At 44.1% G+C, this 22,656-nt stretch overlaps 1 protein-coding gene across 2 annotated transcripts; it reads right to left on the reverse strand.

Annotated features, from left to right (window-relative positions):
* Nucleotides 1–4,457: 4,457 nt before the first annotated feature.
* On the reverse strand, nt 4,458–21,257 carry LOC123028778. Of its 2 annotated transcripts, XM_044440998.1 has the most exons (5): nt 21,244–21,257; nt 19,907–20,254; nt 17,397–17,702; nt 16,193–16,504; nt 4,458–4,888 (listed from the first exon to the last, which is right to left on the reverse strand). In XM_044440998.1, the coding sequence occupies exons 1-5, from the start codon at nt 21,249–21,251 to the stop codon at nt 4,618–4,620; spliced, it is 1,245 nt and encodes a 414-aa protein (XP_044296933.1). In that variant the 5' UTR covers nt 21,252–21,257; the 3' UTR covers nt 4,458–4,617. The 2 variants fall into 2 exon arrangements, with proteins under 2 accessions (XP_044296933.1, XP_044296932.1); XM_044440997.1 differs by lacking the exon at nt 21,244–21,257 and having other exon boundaries at nt 19,907–20,318.
* Between the last annotated feature and the right edge of the window lie 1,399 nt (nt 21,258–22,656).

Consider the following 22,656-nt stretch of genomic DNA (forward strand, 5'->3'; position numbering starts at 1 on the left):
AGACCCACTAAAATCCAAATGAGGTGACCCATTCAAGGGCTTTTCTAAGCAGCTCATACATCACTTGGATTCTTCACTCAGTGATCAGTCTAGTTCAGCCTTCCCCATCCTGTTCTTCTCCAGATATTTTAAACTTGAACTGCCATCAGCTCCAGCCAGTCATGAATTCTAAGTTGTCATCCACAACCTCTGGAGAGTTTCAGGTTGAAGAAGACTGGTGCATGGTAGCAACAGATGCAGCCATCCTGGCTTGATACAATTCCATTACAGTCACACAAAAAAAAATGTAAAAAAGGAAGGAATTTAGAGTAAAGATGGAACCACACATTACAATAGATGACAAAAGCAGCAGCCCTACATCCTCTCTCACCCCAACGAAATTCAGTCAGTCAGAATGTGCGATATGATGTCACCACGTTTTGGGGTGAGAGAGGAAGAGCAGGATTGCTGTTTTGCATTGGCCCCATGTCACATATGAAATAGAGTTTCAGCCTGGCTCTTCCAAGGAAAGAGCTGCATGCCTGTTTCTACCAGTTAGTCTGGTACTAATCTAATATTCTGACCAAAAATACCCATTTGTAGTTTTGCCTGGATCTAAACATTTGAATACTAAAAATTTATTCCTAATAAATTACTGTTATTTCAGTTCCATTGCTAGCTTGCTATTAAAGTAGTTCATGCACTTAGAATGGCTGGTTTCTAACTGCACTTAAATAGCTGGTTTTTGAAGGAAAAAACAGTATCTGTCAAAAATCTGTGAGGTGATAATTGTGTGGCTGTATTATAGCTTTAAATCTTGTAAAGCAGATGCAAGACAAGCTGGTGCCCTTCAGGTATTTTGGACTTGCAACCTTGGCCTTTCATTATTCTGTCCTGGATTTATGGGGGTTGTAGTCATTTCCCGATGGTTCTATGTGTGAGTCAACATACTCAAATTGGTATATAGCCAATTCAAGCATGCAGTGTAGAATAGTTGTCTGGTTCCATCTACCAGCTTCTACTATAACCTCAGACATTACACAGTGAGTCTGTATAGAAATGACTTGCTTGGAAGACTGGGACCATTTCAGCATCACCTGAATTATGCCCTAGAGGCCTGAAGCATGCTATTTCTTGTCACAGAGCCAAGCTACATGTTCTACTAACCATGCAGTGTTCAGACTTCGCTCTTTAACTCTAGTGTAACCAGATGTAGCCCTGATTCTGACCAGGACCACTGCACTCTGGGATAGAAAAACTAAAGGAAAACATCTTCACTGGTGTCCATGGAGCCCTTTCTCCTTCTGCCAACATGTCTATGGTGGCAGTGGGAATTTCAGTAAGAAAACAGTGGGGGGAAAGGGTCAGTCTTTTTCTCCTGGAGTGCAGTGGTCCCAATCCAAATCAGAGCTCGCCATGCTTACTAGAGGAAAAAGAAACAAACAAACATGATACCCTCAGTTACATGCTGTGTAATTAGCACAGTATGCAATTTGATGCTTAACGCACCTTTCCAACAAAATCAAGGAGGAGGGGGGCTGTAATTAAATTCACATGTCCAAGTACATTACAGAAATCTTTCTTGTGTCTTGCCTTTCTTTTCTTTGCTAACCCCAACCCTTTACATCAATGTGATAGTACAGGAATGCAATTAAACACTGAGGAGTTTTATTTAAAAAAACAAAATCAAAAATTGTCTCTTTCCTTTGGAACACGTTAAATGATGTTAGTAAAGTATAGCAGAATTTTATTTTAATGAACTAAGTCTCCTTCTAAAATATTTTCAAGTGACAAGACAGAAACCCAATGGGCTTTATTAGTTGACATAATAGGTTCCGTTCAGGAAAACAAATTGGATGCAAAAGGGTAACTAATTTGATGACTGCCCGCTCACAGGTAAACCACACTGAGTCCAATGGGGTTTACTCCCAAATTATTCTGCTCAGGATTGCACCCTAAGTGTCAGGGCCACCAGACTAGGGAAATGAGCACCAACTCACAAATCTAAACTCAGAACTAAGGTTCCACAGCCCAGAAGTCTCCAAGCCTTAGGTACCCTTACCCAGTTCAGCACCTTCCAGATATTTTTGGCTGCGGATCCCAGCATTCTGAACTTCTAAAGGGTGATGAAAGGAGATGCAATCTAAGCCATTTGGAGGATGCCAGACTGCCTGAGCCTCTATGATCACAGTTGTTGGTACTGTGATCTAGAACCAAACAAGGTTTTGAAAAGGACCTTGAAAAGCAAGCAGCAGAAAATCCATCCCTACTGAATGTGCATCACCAGAAGGCTAGGGGCCTCCTGATAATTAAAGATGTTCCCAATCCTTATAATGGTACTATCCCAATGACAAGTTTGATATAGGGTTGTCAATCAGAGCGTCCGTACATCAATTTATGATCCCCTCCTAGAGGGCTCTGAGATCTTTTCCACCCATTGCCGTAGAAGCTAATGTAAATTAGCTCCTACAGGCCAGCAAGCTCTGATATTCCTGGTTTCATTCCCTGACAATGAGAAGGTGTTTTAAAAGACTAGGTCTGGACATTCGCCACAAAAAGCAAACTGCATTTCATATGGAATGCTGTGTTCCTTCCTTCCTAAAAAAAGCTTAGCAGCAACAACAAACAGCATGCCCATAAGGGTGCCAATCTGAGCAGAGGAAAGCAGGACAGGGAGAGGCTGTGAAATCTTTCCTCTTAGGGTGCAATCCTATGCGTGCTTTGCCTGAAAAAATATCCTACAATTCTCAGCATGCCCCAGCCAGGAAATTATAGGATTTATCGCTGGAAATTATAGGAGGTTTTTTTCTGTCGATGCATGGGATTACACCCTTAAACTTTTTTACTTTCCCAGCTTAAATATGCCCTCCTTTTTCCTCCCAGTGGGGTGAAACAATATTGGAACCCCACATTTTCCCTAACAGGTGGGGCAAAACAGCTTGGGAGACTAAGTTTTGAGCAGACTAAAAGGCAGGAAGGAGAGAGGAGAGCACACACACCACCCCCACCATTCTCAGTTTGCAGCCCCTCCTGAAGCTACTTTTAAAAGAAATGTTTGGGGAAAAAAGCTGGGGCAAGGAAAACAAAAGTGAGTCAAGGCCAATTTAACTGAGCTTTGGCATTTGAATTTCAACTAGTTCTGAGACACAACCTTGCTCCCTCTTTCTACTGCTTGACATTCTTAACTGTGCTGCACTTATACGGGCCTTCCATAGTTCTAATTCCAGCTCAATTTAGTCACAGCAGCTGAGTGGCCCTACAGATTGCAAAAGAGGATCACATCACCAATTAGTGAGGGTCAGCTTTTCCAGCAATAATTACATGCTTTGCTTTCTGAAAAGTTATTACCTTAATGCAACAGAGCACATATCATCAGCACAGTGTATGTCAAAGCACATGTAGTTCAAAGCTTTGCACCAGAAGGATGAAAAGTAATAGCGGTACATCAACTGTATTTTAAATTAGTAATAAGTATGGAAGGCATGCAGCTTAAATTTCTTAAAGCAACCCCAATGAGCACATGACAACTTACTCTGCGTCATCAGACACAGGAGTTCTGGAGCCGAATCTATAAAACCAAATATAAAATTAGAGGAGCTTGAGGGGGCAGGAAAAGAGAGGGCATCAAGTACAGTGGAAGGAAAGAAATGTAACTAGCACAAAAGGAGATGGGCTTTCCTTTGAAGCCAATCTTCATCGGTCAAAGAGAGCTGGAAAAGCATTGACATTTCAAAGCACCTCATATGGGACACATTTTAATTCTTCACACCACAGCAACAATGGTTTTTAGAACTAATTTTTAGATCTGCTTTCAAATTTCACAACACCGTGGCAGTGAGTCACCCTGTGGAACTGAGTGCAACAAGTCCTTCCTCACAGGAGCTGATGTGAAAAGCAACACTTACAGGTGAGCATCAGATTCAGTTAGCAAACGCATGTTACATTGTACATAACCCAAATTCATTCAAAAGCCAAACAGCCTTAGAAGAGAGTAAATGAAGAGTCTCTCCTGCTACTAATCTTTTCCCCTCAAAGTTTTATTCTGTAACTTGTTCAATCCAGAAAGCAAGGAAGCCCATGAGTCTTATGTGGGCTCTCTATCCATTGCAGATTTTATTTTGAAATGTATAGGTGTCCTCCATGATGGTTGGGATTCAGCACCATGGATAGCTGAGATAAAAGCTGCAATGGGTCTGGAACCCCACTGGTGCAGGAGTAATTGGCTTCCCCTGCCTCCAAGTGAATATATAACCAGGATTTATTCTGGCAGTTTGTAAGCCATGGTTCCATTTCATTTGGCAGAAATAAACTTGTTAAATCTGAGAAAATAATAGCCATTTACATTTCATGTGAAATTCTCAAAGAATACTTGGCAATGTGTATTGCTCCCCCACAACCCCCACTCTAATTCCTGAAGCCTATTTTGAAAATGGTTCTTACAGCTCTGGGAAAGAAAATAACACACACTTCTTGCAAATATTTTATTAGTTTCAAAAGGCACACTACCCGTGTATATGGCAGTTAATCAAATAAACCAGGCAAGAGCAAAATCCATTTGCTCCCAGCATGCACACACAAATAAATGCATTTCCTAGTGACTACAGAGTGCTTTAGGATGCAAGTTCTGGACCATATAGCTCACGTTTGTATGGATTGGTCTTCTTGTGCAGGAAATTCTTCGTGGTTTCTTTCAAGAGCTTTCTGCTTCTCAGAAGAATGTTGTGATTGGGTTGGTTTGGGGTCAGTCATATCCTCAGGAACATCAGAAGATGCATCCTCTTGTCTTATGCCAAGGAAACTGTGTGTGCTTTGTTCCAGTTTGCACTCGGGTTGCACTGTGAGGCTTTTGTGGCTTTCCACAAAAAGCTTTGGATGTTTCTCAGTGACTACCAAGTCTGGCATAGTAATGCTAAAAAAAAATTAGTTTACTTCAGCTTATAAAGAGATACACTGTACACACTCAAGGAGAAGACTGCCAACAAGTGAGACAAGCAAGGTGCTTATGTGTAACTGTGGTTCTGCAAGTGAACTCCCACAGAAGGGATCCGTGCCTGTGCAGAACAGTGATGTAGAGCTTTCTAGAGCTGAGCAGCATTTTAGATGAAAGTCACACCACCATGCCTGCCCCAGTTGTGGCTTCCACCAGCCACTCAGTGGGGGGTTCCATGAGTTCACGGAGGACTATTTGAAGAACCATGCTTTTGGGTGAGCAACCTGTCCTGTGTGATCTCTGGGATTCACAGATATGGGTGACTGATAGCCAAGAAACTTATAAAAGGAAGATCACATCAGGACTGTAGGAAGTAAGGCCCTGCCAAAGGCTCTATCCACATGAGATCTGATATCTAAGAGGCAATGTTTAGTGAAGATTGAGCGCACATTATAGTACTGCAAAGGGAATGTTGGCAATGAAGGAGGCAGTTATTTCTGGCACACTTCTCAGGGCCAGGGTAGCACTGACTCTTCAGAGAAGTGCGGATGTAGGGATGGCAGGAGAAGATGAGGTTATCTCAAGACCATAACCCTCAGCTGTTCAGCCCTTGGGAACAGACAGGGTTTGGAAGTTCAGGGAGGGGGCATGGGAAATGAGCAGGAGCAGCCTGATTGGGTCTCACTGGGAGAGAAAGGCTTCCCAAGTAGAGGGCCTGTGTTGCTCTAGGAGGGTAGTCCTTCTCTAGAGAGGGACATCCAGAGGGGTGGAGTCTAGCAATAATGAACAGGAAGGTTCTTAGAAATAGTTTCTTGTCTGGGTTCAATGAATCACACTGTTCATGCACAAAAACTCATCTTCTGGTGGCTACAGTTTACTAGCTGTATATTGAAAATGAAGAGCTCTTAAGTAAAAAGACTGTCTGTTGTTTGAAAGGAATTAAGGTGGAAACCCAGCTCCCAACATTAGAGAAGTGGAATGTGCTGCAAAAAACCCCCAAGATTATGCCATAGCTCTGGCTGAGTGACCATAGACATGTAAGGGAACTGGAAGGTATGCGAGCTAGTATCCAAGGAATATCAAGGTATCCAAGGTATCCAATATCATTGACGCAGCCCACTGTGATGTGCTGTGGAGGTACAAGTAGTTCTTTCCCAGGGCTTCAGTGGCACAAGGGGAGGTTTGGAATGAAGCTGCACATAACAGAACAAAAGGGCCCTCTAGGCAGCTTATGAGTGAAGCTTGACCTCCAACTGGAAGTTCACAGAAAGAACTTTGGTAACCCACACTCCTGAATCAAATGAAATTGTGGCACCTCCTTAGGAAGAAAGCTGCGATCTGGTCACAAAACCACTTTATCTCTGAAGAATGCTGATGCTTGCAGTGAAGAACCCAGAGCTCACCTTCCCTGTCTGCCAAAGCAATGGCTGTGCGGAAAGCTACCTTCAAAGTAAAATGTCTTAGGTTCAAAGAATCAAAAGCCATTGGTTCAAAGGCTTTTGTTGTGTCAACACAACTGACAGGCTCCATGCTTGAATAGGTGGAGTGATTGGTAGAAAGAGACTGAATGATCCTTTGAGGGAAAGGTTTAATATCTGGGAATGAGTAGAGGGTTTAAGCCCTCAACTTTCTTATGCTTAGCCAAAATGGCTGCTCAGGTATGGTCTGAGAGTGAAAAATCCTGAGAAAAGGTACTCAAGTCCTTGAGAAAGGTCACAGGATTTGGGACTCTGTCCTATTGGCACAATAAAACCCCAGAACATCCACTTAGCTGCATAAATAGCCCACGTAGAGGCTTTATGGGAGATAGTCATCACCTCTACTATCTCTTTGGAGAACTGGTGAGGTTGACCACCCTCCAGGCTGTGAGACCAAAGATTTGAGAACCAGATGTATGATTTTTATCCTTATTAATGATGAGAAGATCTGATCTTCAAAGAAGACAGAGAAAGTGCAGTTGTAGAGAAGTCACAAATATACCAGAAACTGTTTAATTTGCAAATCAGTGGGATGGGGAGCTTTTGAACAGCATCTGAGGGATCCAAGACCAGCTGACCCTCTTGAACATAAGATCCAAGACCAAAGGAGCCTTTATCTTTACAGCCAAAGTGAATTTACTTTGACATAATCCAAAGGAGAAAGAGGCTCCGATTCCACACAGCGGCATCTAGAGAAGACTGGAAGCCTCTGAAGAGGAGATGGATGAGGATGAGCAGTAATCATCCTGTTCTGAGGAACAATATTTGGAATGTAGCTTAACTGCTAACTTTGGTTGGCAACAGACAACATCTGGCTGATCAATGATACTCTTTTGGTTGCACTGTGGATGTGCCTAAATTCCTATGGTAGTCTGCAGATTTTTCAGGAGGACCATGTCTTGGAGGAAGTTAGCCAAAAGAGGTGGAAACAATACCAATGGCAGGTTGGTTGAGTTAGGCAGTGTGGCCATTTCAGACCACTAAATGTTGAGCAGTTGGACACAGCATAGGTGAGGGTATGTATTGGGGGGAACAAATCTGACTGCTTGCTAGAGTAAGGAGAGTGAGATTGTCAATGGCCATCATGAACATGACTGATACCATCATGGGGGTGATCAGTTGCTAAAATATCAGGGTGGAGACCACATGCACTGGATAGCATGACCCCAAAGGGGATGATACTTCTCCAAAATGGGTGTTGGGCCCAAAGATAAAATGGTTGTAGAATTGTTGGTACCAGGGCTGACTTCTTAAGTGTAGGTTACAATGTCAGAATGGCCACTGGTTAGAGTCAGTTCCTACTACAGCAGGTACAGTTTTTGACCTTGGAGGCCAGGCACACCCAAAATGCCACAAAGAAAAGGAAGGAAAACTGAAGAAGATAATAAGAAACAGGAAAGGGGGGAGGGGAAAAAACTCTTAACAGCAATTGCAGAAGGGGAAAGCTACAATTTCTACAAAGGAAGAAAGGAAGGAAGGAAGGACCATGAGAAATGAAGAATGTTCAAAACACTGCTGGCTTCAGGTAGAAGTCACACCCAGATCATGCACCTGGGGTGTGGGCAGGACTCCTGCCTAAAACTCTGCTCAGCTCTAAAATGTTCTGCACAAACATCTAACTCATATGCGTGAGTCACAGAGACCTCCAAGAATGTATCAAAAAGCATGCACAATCATGGTGAACACAAGTAGCATTTCCAAGTTTTTGTGGTTCTGTACAACCACCACAACCAGGTGTCTCATTTCATGAAGGCCAGTGGGTTTTGTTTTGTTTTTTTGCAATATGCTACCTAAATCCACCAGACAGCAGAGTAACTTTATTTAAGCTAATATGACTTTCTAGAAAGATACCATTAACAGCACAGTTAGCGGCATCACTAGGGGATTGGGGGTTCAAGACACAAGGTTGCACCTGCATGCACACCTTTCCTTCCAACAGTGCACTGCTGCCTCCTTTGCAGCAAGGTGAGAAACAAAACCAAGACAAAGTATGATTTCGGGTGGAGCGGGAAAATTTTCCATAATGTACTCATTTGCTTTGAGATTTAGCACACTTGCCAAAACAGGTGGTTATCACAGTTCGCTACAGAGTGCACAACCAAAAGCAACATTATTTCCCTCCTCCCCATTCTATACAACACACCATCCTTTCCAAAACTGACGTTGTCCATATGGTTTCAGCTACAATTTGCATAACTCCAGATCACTGAGTGTGCTGGCTGGAGCCAATACAATTCTGAGTGCAAAACATATAAAGGGTACTAGGCTTAAGAAAGCAGTGCTATGCATTTTGGTTTCATTTTTGTCATGGAAGAGACCCTCTGAAATTCATCTAAATGTTCTCTCCCCTAACCCAACAAATGCAACTGTGATCAGAAGGCTTTGTTCTTCTCCTTCTTCCCATCCCTGAGAGCCAGAGTGCTCTAATGAATTAGATTAGTTCCAAGGAAACGTGAGTTCAAACCGCTCAGATATAAACCCCCCTGCAGGACCATAGGATGGATACTCATTCCCTCTCAGCCTTCCTCACTTGGTAGGTTTGTTGCAAGGACAAAATGGAAACAGTATGCACTGCTCTGGGCTTATTTGTGAATGGGCAGGATTAATAGTTTTATAAGCTGTTCAGCACATGTCTTTCAGAGTTTGCATAAATACTCCTGAGTTCACTCACAAATCATTCCCCTCATTTCCTGCCCTCCATTATCTGGAAGACATAACTATTCAAATCCACTTTGTATACCTCATAAAACATTTCTGGAATAATAGAGCTCTTTGTAAACAGTATTTCCACTTATCCAAATATTTTGGTTGTCCCAGCAGCACACAGATACCATCATATCACCATTCCGGACCAAAACTGTTTGTTAAAATATAGTATTTTCTTCCTTGTTATTTAGATGGTAGATGGGTGCCCAATTCAGATCAGAACAGTGACTTCCCTAGTCAAATGGATTCATACCTATAATAGGTAACTCTAGATGCTTCAAAAAGTGGAAACTTCTTTAAAAGGCTTGGGGCGGGAGGAGCTCCCTTGCTTTGAAAAGAAAATTGTTCTTGGCCTCAAAACATAGCTTTCACTGTATGTTCCCCATCTGGGATTTAGAATTATAAAGGCACAAACTCACTGGACATCGCAGCCTTGCAAGCTCACACAAGTTGCCAACACATGAAATAAAATGCATTAACCAACTTGCAGGGAGGGAGGGACATGTGGCCCTCCAGATATTATTGGATTGCAGCTCTCATTACTAGCTACCCTGGGTAGGGTCTATGGAGGTTGTATTCCACAGACCCTCTAGTCTGAGAGAATGCCTAAAAACTGGAGAACTCCTTGCAGAATATCTAAAAACTGAAGCAAATGGGCTAAAGGAAGCAAAAAAGCAGGTTGCTTACCTGTAACTAATGTTCTTCGAGTGGCCATCTGTGCAGTCACACATATGGGTGCTGTGCCTGCGCAGTACCTTTGGCCGGAAGATTACAAGCTAATGGTTTATTTTGGCGGGAAAAAGCTCCGCTCCCCCTCCCCCACAGCCTATAAAGAGCGGAGCGCCACCATTTTGTTCAGTCTTTGACGACCGAACGGATGCCCTCTTGTGGAAAAAATGACTTGTAAATGAGTTCTACCATGAACAGTATCGGTACCGAGAGAATAATGAATATCGGTACCAAGAAACAATGATAACATTCAATAACAACAGAGGTCCACTCACCGACACCGAGTGGGGCCGGCGGGTGGGTTGTGTGACTGCACAGATGGCCACTCGGAGAACATCAGTTACAGGTAAGCAACCTGCTTTTCTTCGTCGTGGCCTCTGTGCATCACACATATGGGTAGATTAACAAGCTTACCATAACGGAGGAAGGAAGGTGTCCTCAACGAAGAACAGATGAAAGAACGGCTCTGCCGAAGGAACAATCTTGTCAAGCGCGGACGTCTAAGCGGTAATGTTTGGCGAAAGTGCAAGGATTCGCCCAAGTAGCAGCTCTACATACATTGTCCATCATTATTCCCGATGCGAAGGCTGATGAGGTAGCCACAGCCCTAGTCAAGTGGCCTCGAGGGGTAGTGGGCAAGTCGATATCGGCCAGTTGGTAAGACAGGGTGATGGTATGAACTATCCACTTAGAAAGTCTCTGCGGAGTGACAGGGGTACCTTGGCCCCGGTAGCATATTTAATGAAAAGTCTATGTGAACGTCGGATAGACTCAGACCTGGATCTGTAGAATGCTAAACAGCGTCAAACGTCAAGTGAATGTAATGTCCTTTCTAACGGAGTAGACGGAGCCGGAAAAAAGGCAGGTAAAATATCTTGCCCCATGTGAAAGGGTGTGGATACCTTAGGCAGAAAAGATGGATCGAGCCGCAGGACAAACTTTTCTCTATGAAAATTGAGATAAGGTGGGTCTACACGCAAAGCGCAGAGTTTGCTGGCCCTCCGGGCTGAGGTAACCGCAACTAGGAATGCTGTCTTCCATGAGACAAGACGTAAATTGACTGTGACCAACGGTTCGAAAGGAGCTCTCGTAAGCGCTTGCAGAACAACAGAGAGACTCCAGGTGGGCATTACTGGTCTGATCGACAGATTCAGATTATAAAGTCCCTTCAAAAGCCTTTTAATAGTAGGTTGGGAGAAAATGGACGAACCGTCCACCATACCCTGATGATAGGCGATGGCCGCCATATATACTTTAATCGAAGATGGTTTCAGTCCAGAGTGGTGTAATTCCAGGAGGAACTGAAGAATTTGAGGAACTGATGATGTAAATGGAGAGAATGAACGAGAGTCAGAAAAGGCGGAGAAACGCTTCCATTTAGCTTCGTAAGACCTCCATGTAGAAGGCTTTAAAGCGGAGTCCAATATGTATTGAATGTCCAGATGAAAGGCTGTCGGATTCGATGGCAAAGTAGTCAAAGTGGTGCAGTGCCGTCCCCAGCGGATTCAGAGGTTGCAACTGTATTGGGTTCGAAAGTAGAGTTCGAACCTTTTGAAGTAGTTGTCAGTGTAGACGTAACGAGGACAGCAGTGGATTCGAAGGTCAGATTCGAACCCCTTGGAGTAGTGACTGGCAGAGACGTAGTGAAGTCAGCTATCGGATTCGCCACGCTGTTAGTTTTAATGATAATATATCTGGGTGACGAAGTGTGCCATCTTTCCGGGTTATCAAGAACGGGAGCAGTGGACGATGTAGGTATTCCCCGTGAGAAATGTCCAGCAGTGTGGGAAACCAAGGTTGGTGTGGCCACCAAGGAGTAATTAGTATCCCTGAGGCCCGATCGCAAACAATCTTCACTATGACTCTCATCACCAGCGGAATCGGTGGGAAGGCGTAGAAATTCAGATTGTTCCATGGAATCATGAAGGTGTCCCCTAGGGATTCGTGCCCGATTCCCACTCTTGAGCAGAAAGTCGCACACACCTTGTTCTGTTGTGTGGCGAACAAATCCACGTCGGGGAACCCCCAGCGATGGAAAAGGTCGTCACGTGTCTGGGGGTCCAGTTCCCATTCGTGAGAGATGAGCATGTGCCTGCTGAGAAGATCTGCTTCCATGTTGTCCGTACCGGCCAGATGGACTGCTATTATCGTAATATCTCTCGAAATGTACCAGTCCCAGATCTGCATAGAAAGTCTGGCCAGGGTTGGAGACTTCGTCCCACCTTGCTTGTTCAGATAAACAACGGTGGCAATGTTGTCGGTGGTATGCATTCGATGAACATGGCAAGCGAGTGGTAAGCATTCGATGAACATGGCAAGCGAGAGTCAGTTGTCTGTCCCAAGGGAGGAACGCCTTTTCCAACGTCGAATCCAAGTGGGCTCTGATGAACGTAAGCTTCTGTACCAGAAGGAGAGAAGATTTCTCAGTATTAATGCAAAGGCCCAGGTCGTCCAATAAGGCGCAGGTAATACGGATAGAAGTGAGGAGCGCTTCCCTGGACCTGGAGACTAGGAGCCAGTCGTCGAGGTAAGGATAAACTTGTATGCCCTGGAGGCGTAGATAAGCACAGACAGGGGCCATGCATTTAGTAAACACCCTCAGAGCGGTAGCCAAACCGAAAGGTAGAACCATGAATTTGTAGAAATTGGGGGCAACAGCAAAACGAAGGAAACGTCTATATTTGGGATGGACTGCAATATGAAAATAGGCATCCTTCAAGTCCAATAGGGCGAACAAGTCCTCTTTCCTAAGCAGCGGCAAAATATTTTGGAGGGTGATCATTCGAAACTTCCTCGTCACAATGAATCGATTCAGACCATGTAAGTCCAAAATCGGACGTAGGCCACCGTCCCGTTTGGGAACGGTAAAGTATCTAGAATAGAATCCGTGATGCCCGTCATATTGAGTTACTTGACGAATCGCTCCTTTATGAAGAAGTTGTTGTATTTCATCGAGCAGTACTGGTGTGCAAGATGTAAACCGAATCGGACTCGATGGAGGAACGGTGTTGAATTCTATCCTATAGCCATGCTGTATGATAGATAATACCCATCCATCAGATGTGATGGACTCCCAGATGGGGAGTCGGCTTCGCAGCCGGTCCCCAGATGAGAGAGGGGTGGGTATAGGACAGGGTAGAGGAATGGTTCGCCAGTCCCGTCAACGCTGCCTCCTGTCGTCATATCGGCGACGGCCCTGCTGGTAGCGTTGCTGGGGCTGTTGTCGACGGCGCTGCTGCTGTTGCCTGTGCTGAGGCTGTTGCCTGGGATGATACGGCTGTCTGGAGGGTGGACGGTTCCATGGACACTTACGCCTCGGAAGCGACTGGAGCTCCATTCGTCGGGCCGTCATGTGGGACTCATGAAGTTTTTTAAGTTTATGGTCCGTCTTTGAATGGAAAAGCCCGGACCCGTCGAAGGGCATTTCCTCGATGCGCCGCTTGGTCTCTTTGGGGAAGTTGGTGCTCCTCAGCCACGCATGCCTGCGAAGAGAAATGGCACCGACCAATGCCCTCGAGTTAGTGTCCACATGGTGCCTGGCTGTGGACAACTGTTGCACCGCGACGTGCATCGCCTCCTTAATCAAGACTTTGGCCAATTCACCTTGTTGGTCTGGGAGGGCCGAGACAACGTTGTGGAGGTGTTGCATTATAAAATACTGGTATCTCGCCAACGTCGCCTCGTAGTTTGAGATACGCAGCCCCAAGCCTGAAGCTGCGTAGACCCTCCTGGCCAGGGAGTCGATCTTGCGGCCCTCCTTATCTTGCGGCGCAGTGTGACCCCTTGCCTCTCTTCCCTGGGAGGACTCCACCACGACCGAGTTCGGCTTGGGGTGTCGGAGGAGGAATGGTATGTCCTCCTCCCGAACCCGGTACATGGCTTCATACCTCCGCGATGTTGGTTGAGGGTGAGAGGGCAAGTCCCAGGGCTGGGTCATTGCCTGCCGTAGGGTGGTGATCAAGGGCAGGAAGATGGAGGTGGACTGCTCCCCGCGGATGACGTCATAGATTTTATCTGTAGATGGTCCTGGCCGCTGGACGGCGTCGATGTCCAGGGATTGGACGAGCCTGGACATCAGCTCCGCAAAAGAAATTTGCGATTCGTCCGGTGATGCAGGGCCCTGGGAGGTCACCGCGACGTCAGGAGAAGTAGAATCGATGTCCAAGTCATCGGAGTCCGTGCCGTAGTATGGAGGGGCCGAAGAAGAAGACTCCACTGGCGAAGCAGACTGGCTGCTTTCATCCCGGGGTACCGGGGATGTGCACCTTGGATCCAGAGGCAGCGAGTGATCACGAGAGCATGGTGGGGACTGATCCCTCGGCGCGGGATAGTACCCAGTCAAGTATGGCTCGCCCCAAGATGGGCAGTAGGAGCGACGCCAGTCCTCAAATCGCTCGGATCGCTGATCAGATTGCTGCTCCCTGGAACGACTCCAGCAGGCCCTGGGCGGGGATTTGACGACATCTGCCTCCAGTGTGGCCATAGGCATAGGCATTGGTGACCTAGCCCTGGGGGGAGCATCCTGAATCTCTCCATCAGAGATCAAGCCCTGCTGGAGAGATGGAAGCGGTTTGGTCGGGGGGTCAGCCACACAACGGGGAGACTCTTGAGGGGTAACCCTCATGGCTGCCTGGAGCGCTGGCTCGGGTGGGGTCAGTACAGTGGTTGGTGCTGGTACCGATGCTGCCGTTGAACCCAAGACACGGTGTTGAGGTCGGTCCGGATCCTTCGCCTTTTGGGCCGGCTTAGAGGTCTTCTCTTTCCTGACCTTTTTGGCCGATTTGTCAGCATCGGCGTGCTTGCGCTTCTCGCTCTTCTTTTTGGGAGAAGCTGGTGGGGCCCTCAAAGTAGAGGCACCTTCGTCCAACGGGTGGGAGGGCGGGACCACCGCAGCCGGGCCAGGCTTCGGAGCAGCGACCAGTGGGTCGGACTGCATAAGAGCCTGATCCCACAGGAGCCTCCGGAGGCGGTTCTCCCGATTTTTTCTGGCCTGCTTGGAGAAGGCCAGACAGTAGGAGCACCTGTCAGTCCTATGCCCCTCCCCCAAGCAGAGGAGGCATAGGTCATGCGGGTCAGATGGTGACATCTTCGACCCGCACTCCACACATTTGCGGAAGGCCGCTCGCTGTGCCATCGCAAGAAGAAGAAGGGAGACAGTGAAGAGGGTAAGAATATATTTTTGGGGTTTTTTTTCTTTTAGAAGAAGAAAACAGAACGGTAGAACGATAGAACTGCAGAATAACTAGAGCTAAGAAGAACTGTAGAAATAACTAGAGCTAACAAGAACTATCAGGGATATAAAACTGGGAGTAAAAGGAGAAAAAACAGGCTACAAGTAACGATCAAAGCGATAGTCGAAAGCGGCACGAGGCACAGCGAACGGCGGTCGCAAAGACTGAACAAAATGGCGGACGCTCCGCTCTTTATAGGCTGTGGGGGAGGGGGAGGGGAGCTTTTTCCCGCCAAAATAAACCGTTAGCTTGTAATCTTCCGGCCAAAGGCACTGCGCAGGTGCAGCACCTATATGTGTGATGCACAGAGGCCACGACAAAGAACCCCATCTATATTGCAGTGAGGATTCAAGGAAGATGCAGAGCTCAACACCAGAAAGGTTAAAGCAGGAGTCTGACTAAAGGAAAAGCTTCAGCAAGCGGTTACTGAAGCACTGAAACCATCTCAGATGTGCAGGAACAATTTGAGACAGACTGCTTTACACCCTCTGTTTCTGGATATGAGTGAGGAGCTGGAGCAAAGGTTATGCACATTTGGTCTGAGGGAAAATCTATTGACCAAATGGACTAAAGAGGAAGACTCTTTAAAGTATTAGGGTAAGTGAATATAATTAATGCTGCATAACTAAGAACTGCTTACTTAAACAACCTTACCATTCCATTTGAAAAACAATAACTTATTCTCTCCTGCAAATAATTTCTCAACATACTACTTGATTTTGTTTGTCATATAAAGTTTGTCTCTAATGCCATGCCCATACTTTGGAAGTATAGAATTCCTGTAAGATATAAAGGATTTATTTTAGTGACAATAGTTAAAACTGCTATAGTAAATGGAGCATTTCCTGAGAGGTTTCAGAACACTGTAGCAGGGAGTTCCATAGATTAAACCTCAGTGTTCAGATGAAAGGAAATACAGGTGTGATAGCCATGCTGTTTCTTTACCACAAGAGCAACTTTGGTTAATTTTCCCTGCTAGTTTCAGCTGAAATCAATTCTTACTGATAATAGACAGTAAAGTGAAGTGCTGTTTTGAAGTTGACAAATCAAAAGGAAACAGAAGCCTGCTGAAAACAAATGAATTTGCTCCCGCATGTAACCTAGAGATAAAATCAAAGAGCACAGAATAGGCTGCTGACCTCTTCACTTTCTGTTCAGTCTTTACAAGGTCCTTCGCTGCTTCCTCACCATTTTGCTGCTTCGAGAGAGGAACTGGAAGGAACTGTTTAACACTGGGTTCAGTCTGCTTCAGAAAAACTCTGGTTCTTCTTGCCATCATGTCATCTTTACCTGGATTTTCTAATCCCACTTTCTCTCTTGTCACATTATGTTTGTGTTCATCTTGATCTTCTGAGTCCCCATGCACATCTTCACATGTTCCAGGAGAAATGAGGGATACAGGCAAAGATGTTCTAAGACCAAGCTGTGTTGTGCAAGACTCTGCAGAAGTTCTGCTAAGGCAATTGTGGGCACCATTATTCAGAACACAACTGAAGGTTAAGCAAGGAAACACAGCTGTCCCTATATCTGCACACAACCGCCTGCTCTAGGGCATGAAAATAATCTGAAGGTACATGATGCCATTACAGTGCTAAAGACAAGCACTATATCCTGCAGAAAACATGGAGAATGGCAAGGAACCTCATGTAAGACATGTGGAGTACCTTCAAGGAAATTCCAATAAAGGATTGCTGTTATGAATATAAGATTGAGAGGAACAGGAAAATTATGTAACCCACCTTGAGTTCTTTGAAAAGAAAAAAGGTAGGGCATAAATATAATACATATGAACAATGCTAAAATATCCATTGTGTTTACATTATTCTTGAAAGTAATTTGCTTACCAAAATAATTCTGTTTCCCTTTTTTTTAAAGGAGATTGAACAGAAGCAAACCAGATCATGCCATTAGGTCATGCTAGGTAAAACTTCCAAAGCACTCGAGGCAAGGTTCAATATGGAAATAAAGCTTACAGAACTTTCTAAAAGGTTACCAGTGAAGAATCCACAACTATGAGGTAGCCTATCAGTTTCACACTGTGATGTTAATTATTAAAAGTTTCCCAATCTTAGGACTTCAAATCAAAACTTTCCTGCAATGCAACTTTTTGGCAAATGAGACATGCAAACCTTCCATTAATTTGCTTGCATTCTAGAATGTTAACATATCTGTTTTCTTCTTTAAACAATAGCTGCTAGCTGGTTTTTGTCAGCACAACTTTTAGTTAATCAAAAACTTCCGTTTTTCTTTTCTGTCAAGAAGTACAATAATATTGCATGCGGGTACTATCCCATGCAAAGCAGGCATATGAAGTTAATAATAAGTTGGTTTCCAGTTTCTGACCTTTCTGTTGTCTGTAGAATTTTTTGCTCCCCACAAAAAGCAACCTTTTCTTGCTTTTTCAATGGATGATTATTGACTACTGAAATAGGAGAATAAGATGTACGAACTGGGCTAGCAGATTTCTGAAAAGTTCCAAATCGTCTAGCCAGCATGTCATCTCTCTCAATATCTGGGAAGCTGCCATCCAGCTCTTCTTCACTGCTTTCGTGACATTCACTCAGACTGGTTGGTATTTGCTTCTTAGAATCAGTGCAACTATTCAGGACAGATGAATTATACACATCTATATTCGATGATATTATTTCACTAAGAGTACAAGATGGAAAGGAGGAGAAAAAGCAGTAAAAGGTAATGAGAACCATATGGGAATGCTAAGAGACCTTCACCTATCCACTTTATCATTCAAAATGAACATCTGAATCTTCTAATAGTAGCATCAATATAGAATTCTTGCAATTACAATGGACTGATTAGATAAAGGAAAGCCAAGTGAATGTAAACTTCGGGCTCTGCATATTTAGCTTTGCAAAAAATAGAAATGTTTTTCACAGCACAGAAACAAAAATGCAGTTCACATTTAATCCACACACTTCAATGTGTTCCAGAGGGAGAAAAAGTAAACGTTTTTACCAGCTGTCTTCAGGAGTAGAACAAACTCAGTAATGTACTGCCAGCAGTGAAGTAAGAGCTACACTACCACTTCAGATGTTATGACCTATAACAAACTGTAGGAATGCCCAAAGCCAGCCTGCAGAACCAAGGCCTTTGAGAAACCTTGGCAATACTGATCAGAAAGTATACAACCCACGGTGTGTTGGTCATCTCCTACCTAAGGGAACAAATTACTTCTAGCTTATTCCAAAGAAGGTCACCCATCTTTTGCTTGCTTAGTCATTCTTCCAGCACAGGGCAGATTCATGCAGGAGATCCCAACACTTCTACTAAATTAGAAGAAGCGTGTGGGGGGATGGGGTTTCACAGGTCAGTAGTCTTTGCTTGCACACTGGTGCAAGAACCATATGGCTTGTGGGAACGTGGCATGCTGAATAAGCACGATGGAGCCTTCAGGCAGACATACACTTAAGTCAGGATGGGCTCCTCAAGGCAGAGCAGGCTAGACATTTCTATAAATAATAATGATTTCTGACCATGTTTGCTAATAATAAGCTGCTTGTGGCATGAAATTATTCCTTAGGAAACAAGTTCAATTGAACTTTGTGAGTTGTAGGATGGTACTATTTGCTTAACTGTTTTTTCGTAATATGGCTCTGCCATTTAGCACAAATATGGGGTGGGTAACGCAACTGCAGTAGAACTTTGGCAGGCTGTTCCTAATCTCTCCATGTCCACTGAATCTGTAGGTAAGAAAGGTTAAGTACTCCATCTGCAGATTTTCCCCTGCAAATGGTCCTTGCTTTACCAGTACCAGACAATACACAAGGACAAGAATATTTGCTCCTGTCCTTACTTCCAAAACATATTTAAGGGTTATTAGCAAGGATCAAGTCATTTTATTACAACCTGTAAGGTCTAAATACATAGCTCTGAGTTATGGCCCAGCAAGTTCTTAGCTATGGTTCTATGAGGTGATGTATTAGAAAAGCTGTGTACTTTGGATATTTGATGCTGATAGGATTTAATGCAAACTGGAAAGCAGAGGAATTGCTACATGTACGCACCTGCAACCATTTCCCTTCAATCTGTTTTTGCACCTAATTCTCAAACTGCTCTGTCAAACAAAGGGAGAATGATCTGAAATTGAGATTTCTGAGGTGGGCAGGTGAGAGAAATCTGATGCACACATTACAATGCTCTTACACAGTGTAATGAGCCAGTTCCAGATGGATGTCCCTAGTGCTATTACTCAAACACATCATGGGAGTTATTCTTCCTTTTCCTGCTTAACGGATTTTTGGTGGAAAGTAAAAGGTGGAAGAAGCAGTAGGATAACGAAGAAGGTTGTAAATATAAGGTGTTGCTGTGGGAGTCCAAAGTTATCTGCAGATGAGGCAGAGTAATTTCATGACAAATAAAATCTGGAAGTTTGTATAGTTTACTATGAATGAACTGGATGTTGGTGTACCCAACATGCTTGTTCCCACACTAGTATACTTGTTACTTCCATGGCTGCTAAACTAAATTGGCCTCTAAGTGCTTAGCCTTTAATGCAAACCACAGATCCTGGTTTATCACTCAAAAGCAAGCCAGGATTCATAAACAAGATCAACCCCCATTTATGATTCAGGTTTGTAGTAGGAGTGACAAGCCAGGAAACCCAGTTCAGAAAACATGCTAAACTTTCCAACTCTACTCGGTTTAGCAGTTGTGTTACTGGGGCATAACAAAATAGGAATAAGCTGCATGTTGCAGTACACAGCCCTTCCATGATAATGACTGATCTGTGCAAACAGGGCCAAAATGAATATTAGCTCTCTGAATCTCTGAATGTTAGCTGTTGTACCTTCCACTGGCCTACTTCTGTCCCTCTTCTAGATTAAGGAACTAAATACCTGGAATTAGCATGTGGGCTGCAGACTTCATCGGTATGGCCAACGGACTCCACATGGCTCACAGAGGGTGAGGATGCGTATTCACTTGAGGTCCCAAGAGGCCCAGCACTTTTCCTACTGGCTGTCTCTTCCATTTCGTCTTTGGTCATGGCCCTAGCATTGGAGGGCTTCTCCCATTTCTGATGATCAATTTCTGTCACTGGCCCAAAGTGTACAAACCTCTGTTTAGGGCTGCTGGACTTTTTACACATTCCCACTTTGTGACTTGCATCATTACTGTGATCAGCAGGTTCTGCTGCCATTTCAGAAGACAGAAAAGAGTCTTGGGGGTCTGTGAGCTCCTCATCACTAACAAGGAAGATGTAAACAAACAAGCAAAAAAACATATAAAAAGAAAACTAAGAGAAAGCAAACAAACCAAAGATTTAATTAAGTGACCAAGAAAAAAGCAACAACCACCAAAGGAGGAAATGGGGGGAAAGTCACGATCCAATCAAGAAAAAGTTCGTACAATATGGAGGAAATCATCCTGTGTGAGGCTGCAAACACAAGATTTAAAAGAAAATAAAAGAACACTTAGCCAAACTGTATTCAGAAGATGACATGCACAGATCAAACAACAGCTTGGTGCCAAATAGTGCCACAATGTCTCTTAGAAATCAGAAGACTACATTTACAAATGGCAAGTAAATGTTCTGGCAGCTTTTTAAAATGCTCTGTGCCCGCAGTCCTTTCATTGACCATGATAACAAGTTATCGTCTAGCCATGAATGATTCAATGTTCCCAAGTAATGCTGAACAGAGCGAACAAGGCCTGTTGCAACAGCTGCTTCCTGCATGAGAATGCCAAGAAGAGGGAAGTCCAAAATGGAAAAATGAATCTGCAATGTCAAGGGGAAGAGACATGTTTCATTCAAAGCCTAGAATCCTAAGACTTATGATAAGGGATATTCCTGGTTCCTGTACAGATGTGATCAAAAGAATGGCACAAAAGTCAGACCATGACGCTATTCTTAGCTGTGGGAAACCCCCCTCAAAAGAAAAGAAAAAAAAAAACAAAACAGCACTTCTCTTACTTGCTTGGGGAAGGAGGAACATGCCTCAGTCATCACGGAAGCATGAAGACCATGCACACAGATAACTAGGAGAAAAAGATTAGTTTAAAAAGAGGCTGGTGGATTATTTCTGGACCTTAGCACCTAAGACTACGAATTTTCTGCATGCAGTACTTCTGTACTGGAAGTAACAGGTAAAAGCCCTGAGTACTGGTATTTGAACATAAAAAGTCTCTGGGAGCAGTATATAACTTTACTCTCTTTCTTTAATGAAAACCTTACCTGTTCATCCCTGAAACTTTCAGTCGGTCCCAGGTTTCCTTATCTGCTTGTGTTATAGAAGCTTTCACAAAAATTGGCCAGTCTGGTTGAGAATGGCTAGACTGGATTTTTCTCTTAGCCAGGTCATCTCTTTCAATGTCAGGAACTTTTGTTCGGCCCTTCTCATCAAGTTCAAACTCCCGAGTCTGCAGAAATGGCTTCTCTTCATGTAACGCCACTGATCCCACCGAAGTCACATTTACTTTCTTGTCACTAATGTAATGCACATTCCAAAATCAGCAGGATAAAGAATAATGTGGGAGTAGATATGGAAAAATGCAACTAGCAGCATCCAATGCAAAAAGTATACACTGCCATGTTAAATAAGAATAAATTACTTTGGAGTAGAGGGAAAGCCAGAATCTACTGCTGCACTTGCAGCAAAGAAGAGGCTGGAATGCTCCATTTTGAGATGCCCCCCTTTCACTTGTTTGTGTTTTACCAGTGCTGGCAACAACAGGATATTGAAAGCTCTCAGGCAAGACACCCGTTGTGGGTACCCCCTAACCTGGAAGAGGCAGAAGTGCAAAACAAGAATCCTCTCACATTGCCTCTAGCTTCTTTGAGTGTTCCCTGCAAGGTACGATGTGGTGTTGCCAGACTACCCTCTAATAGTCTTGGATACTGGCAAATTTACCATGATTATTAGGTTGATCTTTTATTTTGGAAAACAGTAGAGCATTTACCTACATCTGCACTGAGATAAATGATGGAAATGGACACCAGTCTGGCTATGTGGATATCTAAAAGGACAGCTAGTGGATGTTTTAACATCCTAAAGTTAGCACTCAGCAAAATTCTACCATCGGCCGCTGCTTACCATTGGCCGCCGCTGGCCATTTTCTGTTAGACACCAAAGATGATTTCATTCCCAAGTGAGTTTATTCAAGTTTGGCATATCTACCCAGTTGCTTCTCCAAAGAAAGAAAAGCGCGGCATTGCAAAAGAAAAGTGTGGAAAGCAGCTTCTCTCAAGCCCAGAAACCACCATGTTTTTCAACATATTCCCATGTGTTGCATCATCCGTGCCATCCCCACAATTCAAACCAGAGCTCAACATAGCTCTTGTAAAGTCGAATTCCTGTCTACCCCACAGCATATTCCAAACTGATTAAGAGCCTCAGTTTCCATTACTCTTAAAAATGAATAAGTTCCAAGCCAATATTATTGACCTGGTGGAACATGTCTCAGCAGGGCCAGTATTTTCTACAACTCACAGGTCTGTTTTAGAAAATATGCAAGTCATAAAACTATGTTCCATTTTTCCCCATCCTGACTGCAGCTAAAGAGAAGAACAATTGCTAAATCCTTCCTCACTGGAAAAATTGGTAGGAGATAAAGAGCCAAAAGGAAAAGAAACATATAGGTATTTGTA

The sequence above is a fragment of the Varanus komodoensis genome, unplaced genomic scaffold (genome assembly GCF_004798865.1).
Source record: "Varanus komodoensis strain SLA01 unplaced genomic scaffold, ASM479886v1 scaffold384, whole genome shotgun sequence".
In the NCBI taxonomy this organism is placed as follows: domain Eukaryota; kingdom Metazoa; phylum Chordata; class Lepidosauria; order Squamata; family Varanidae; genus Varanus; species Varanus komodoensis.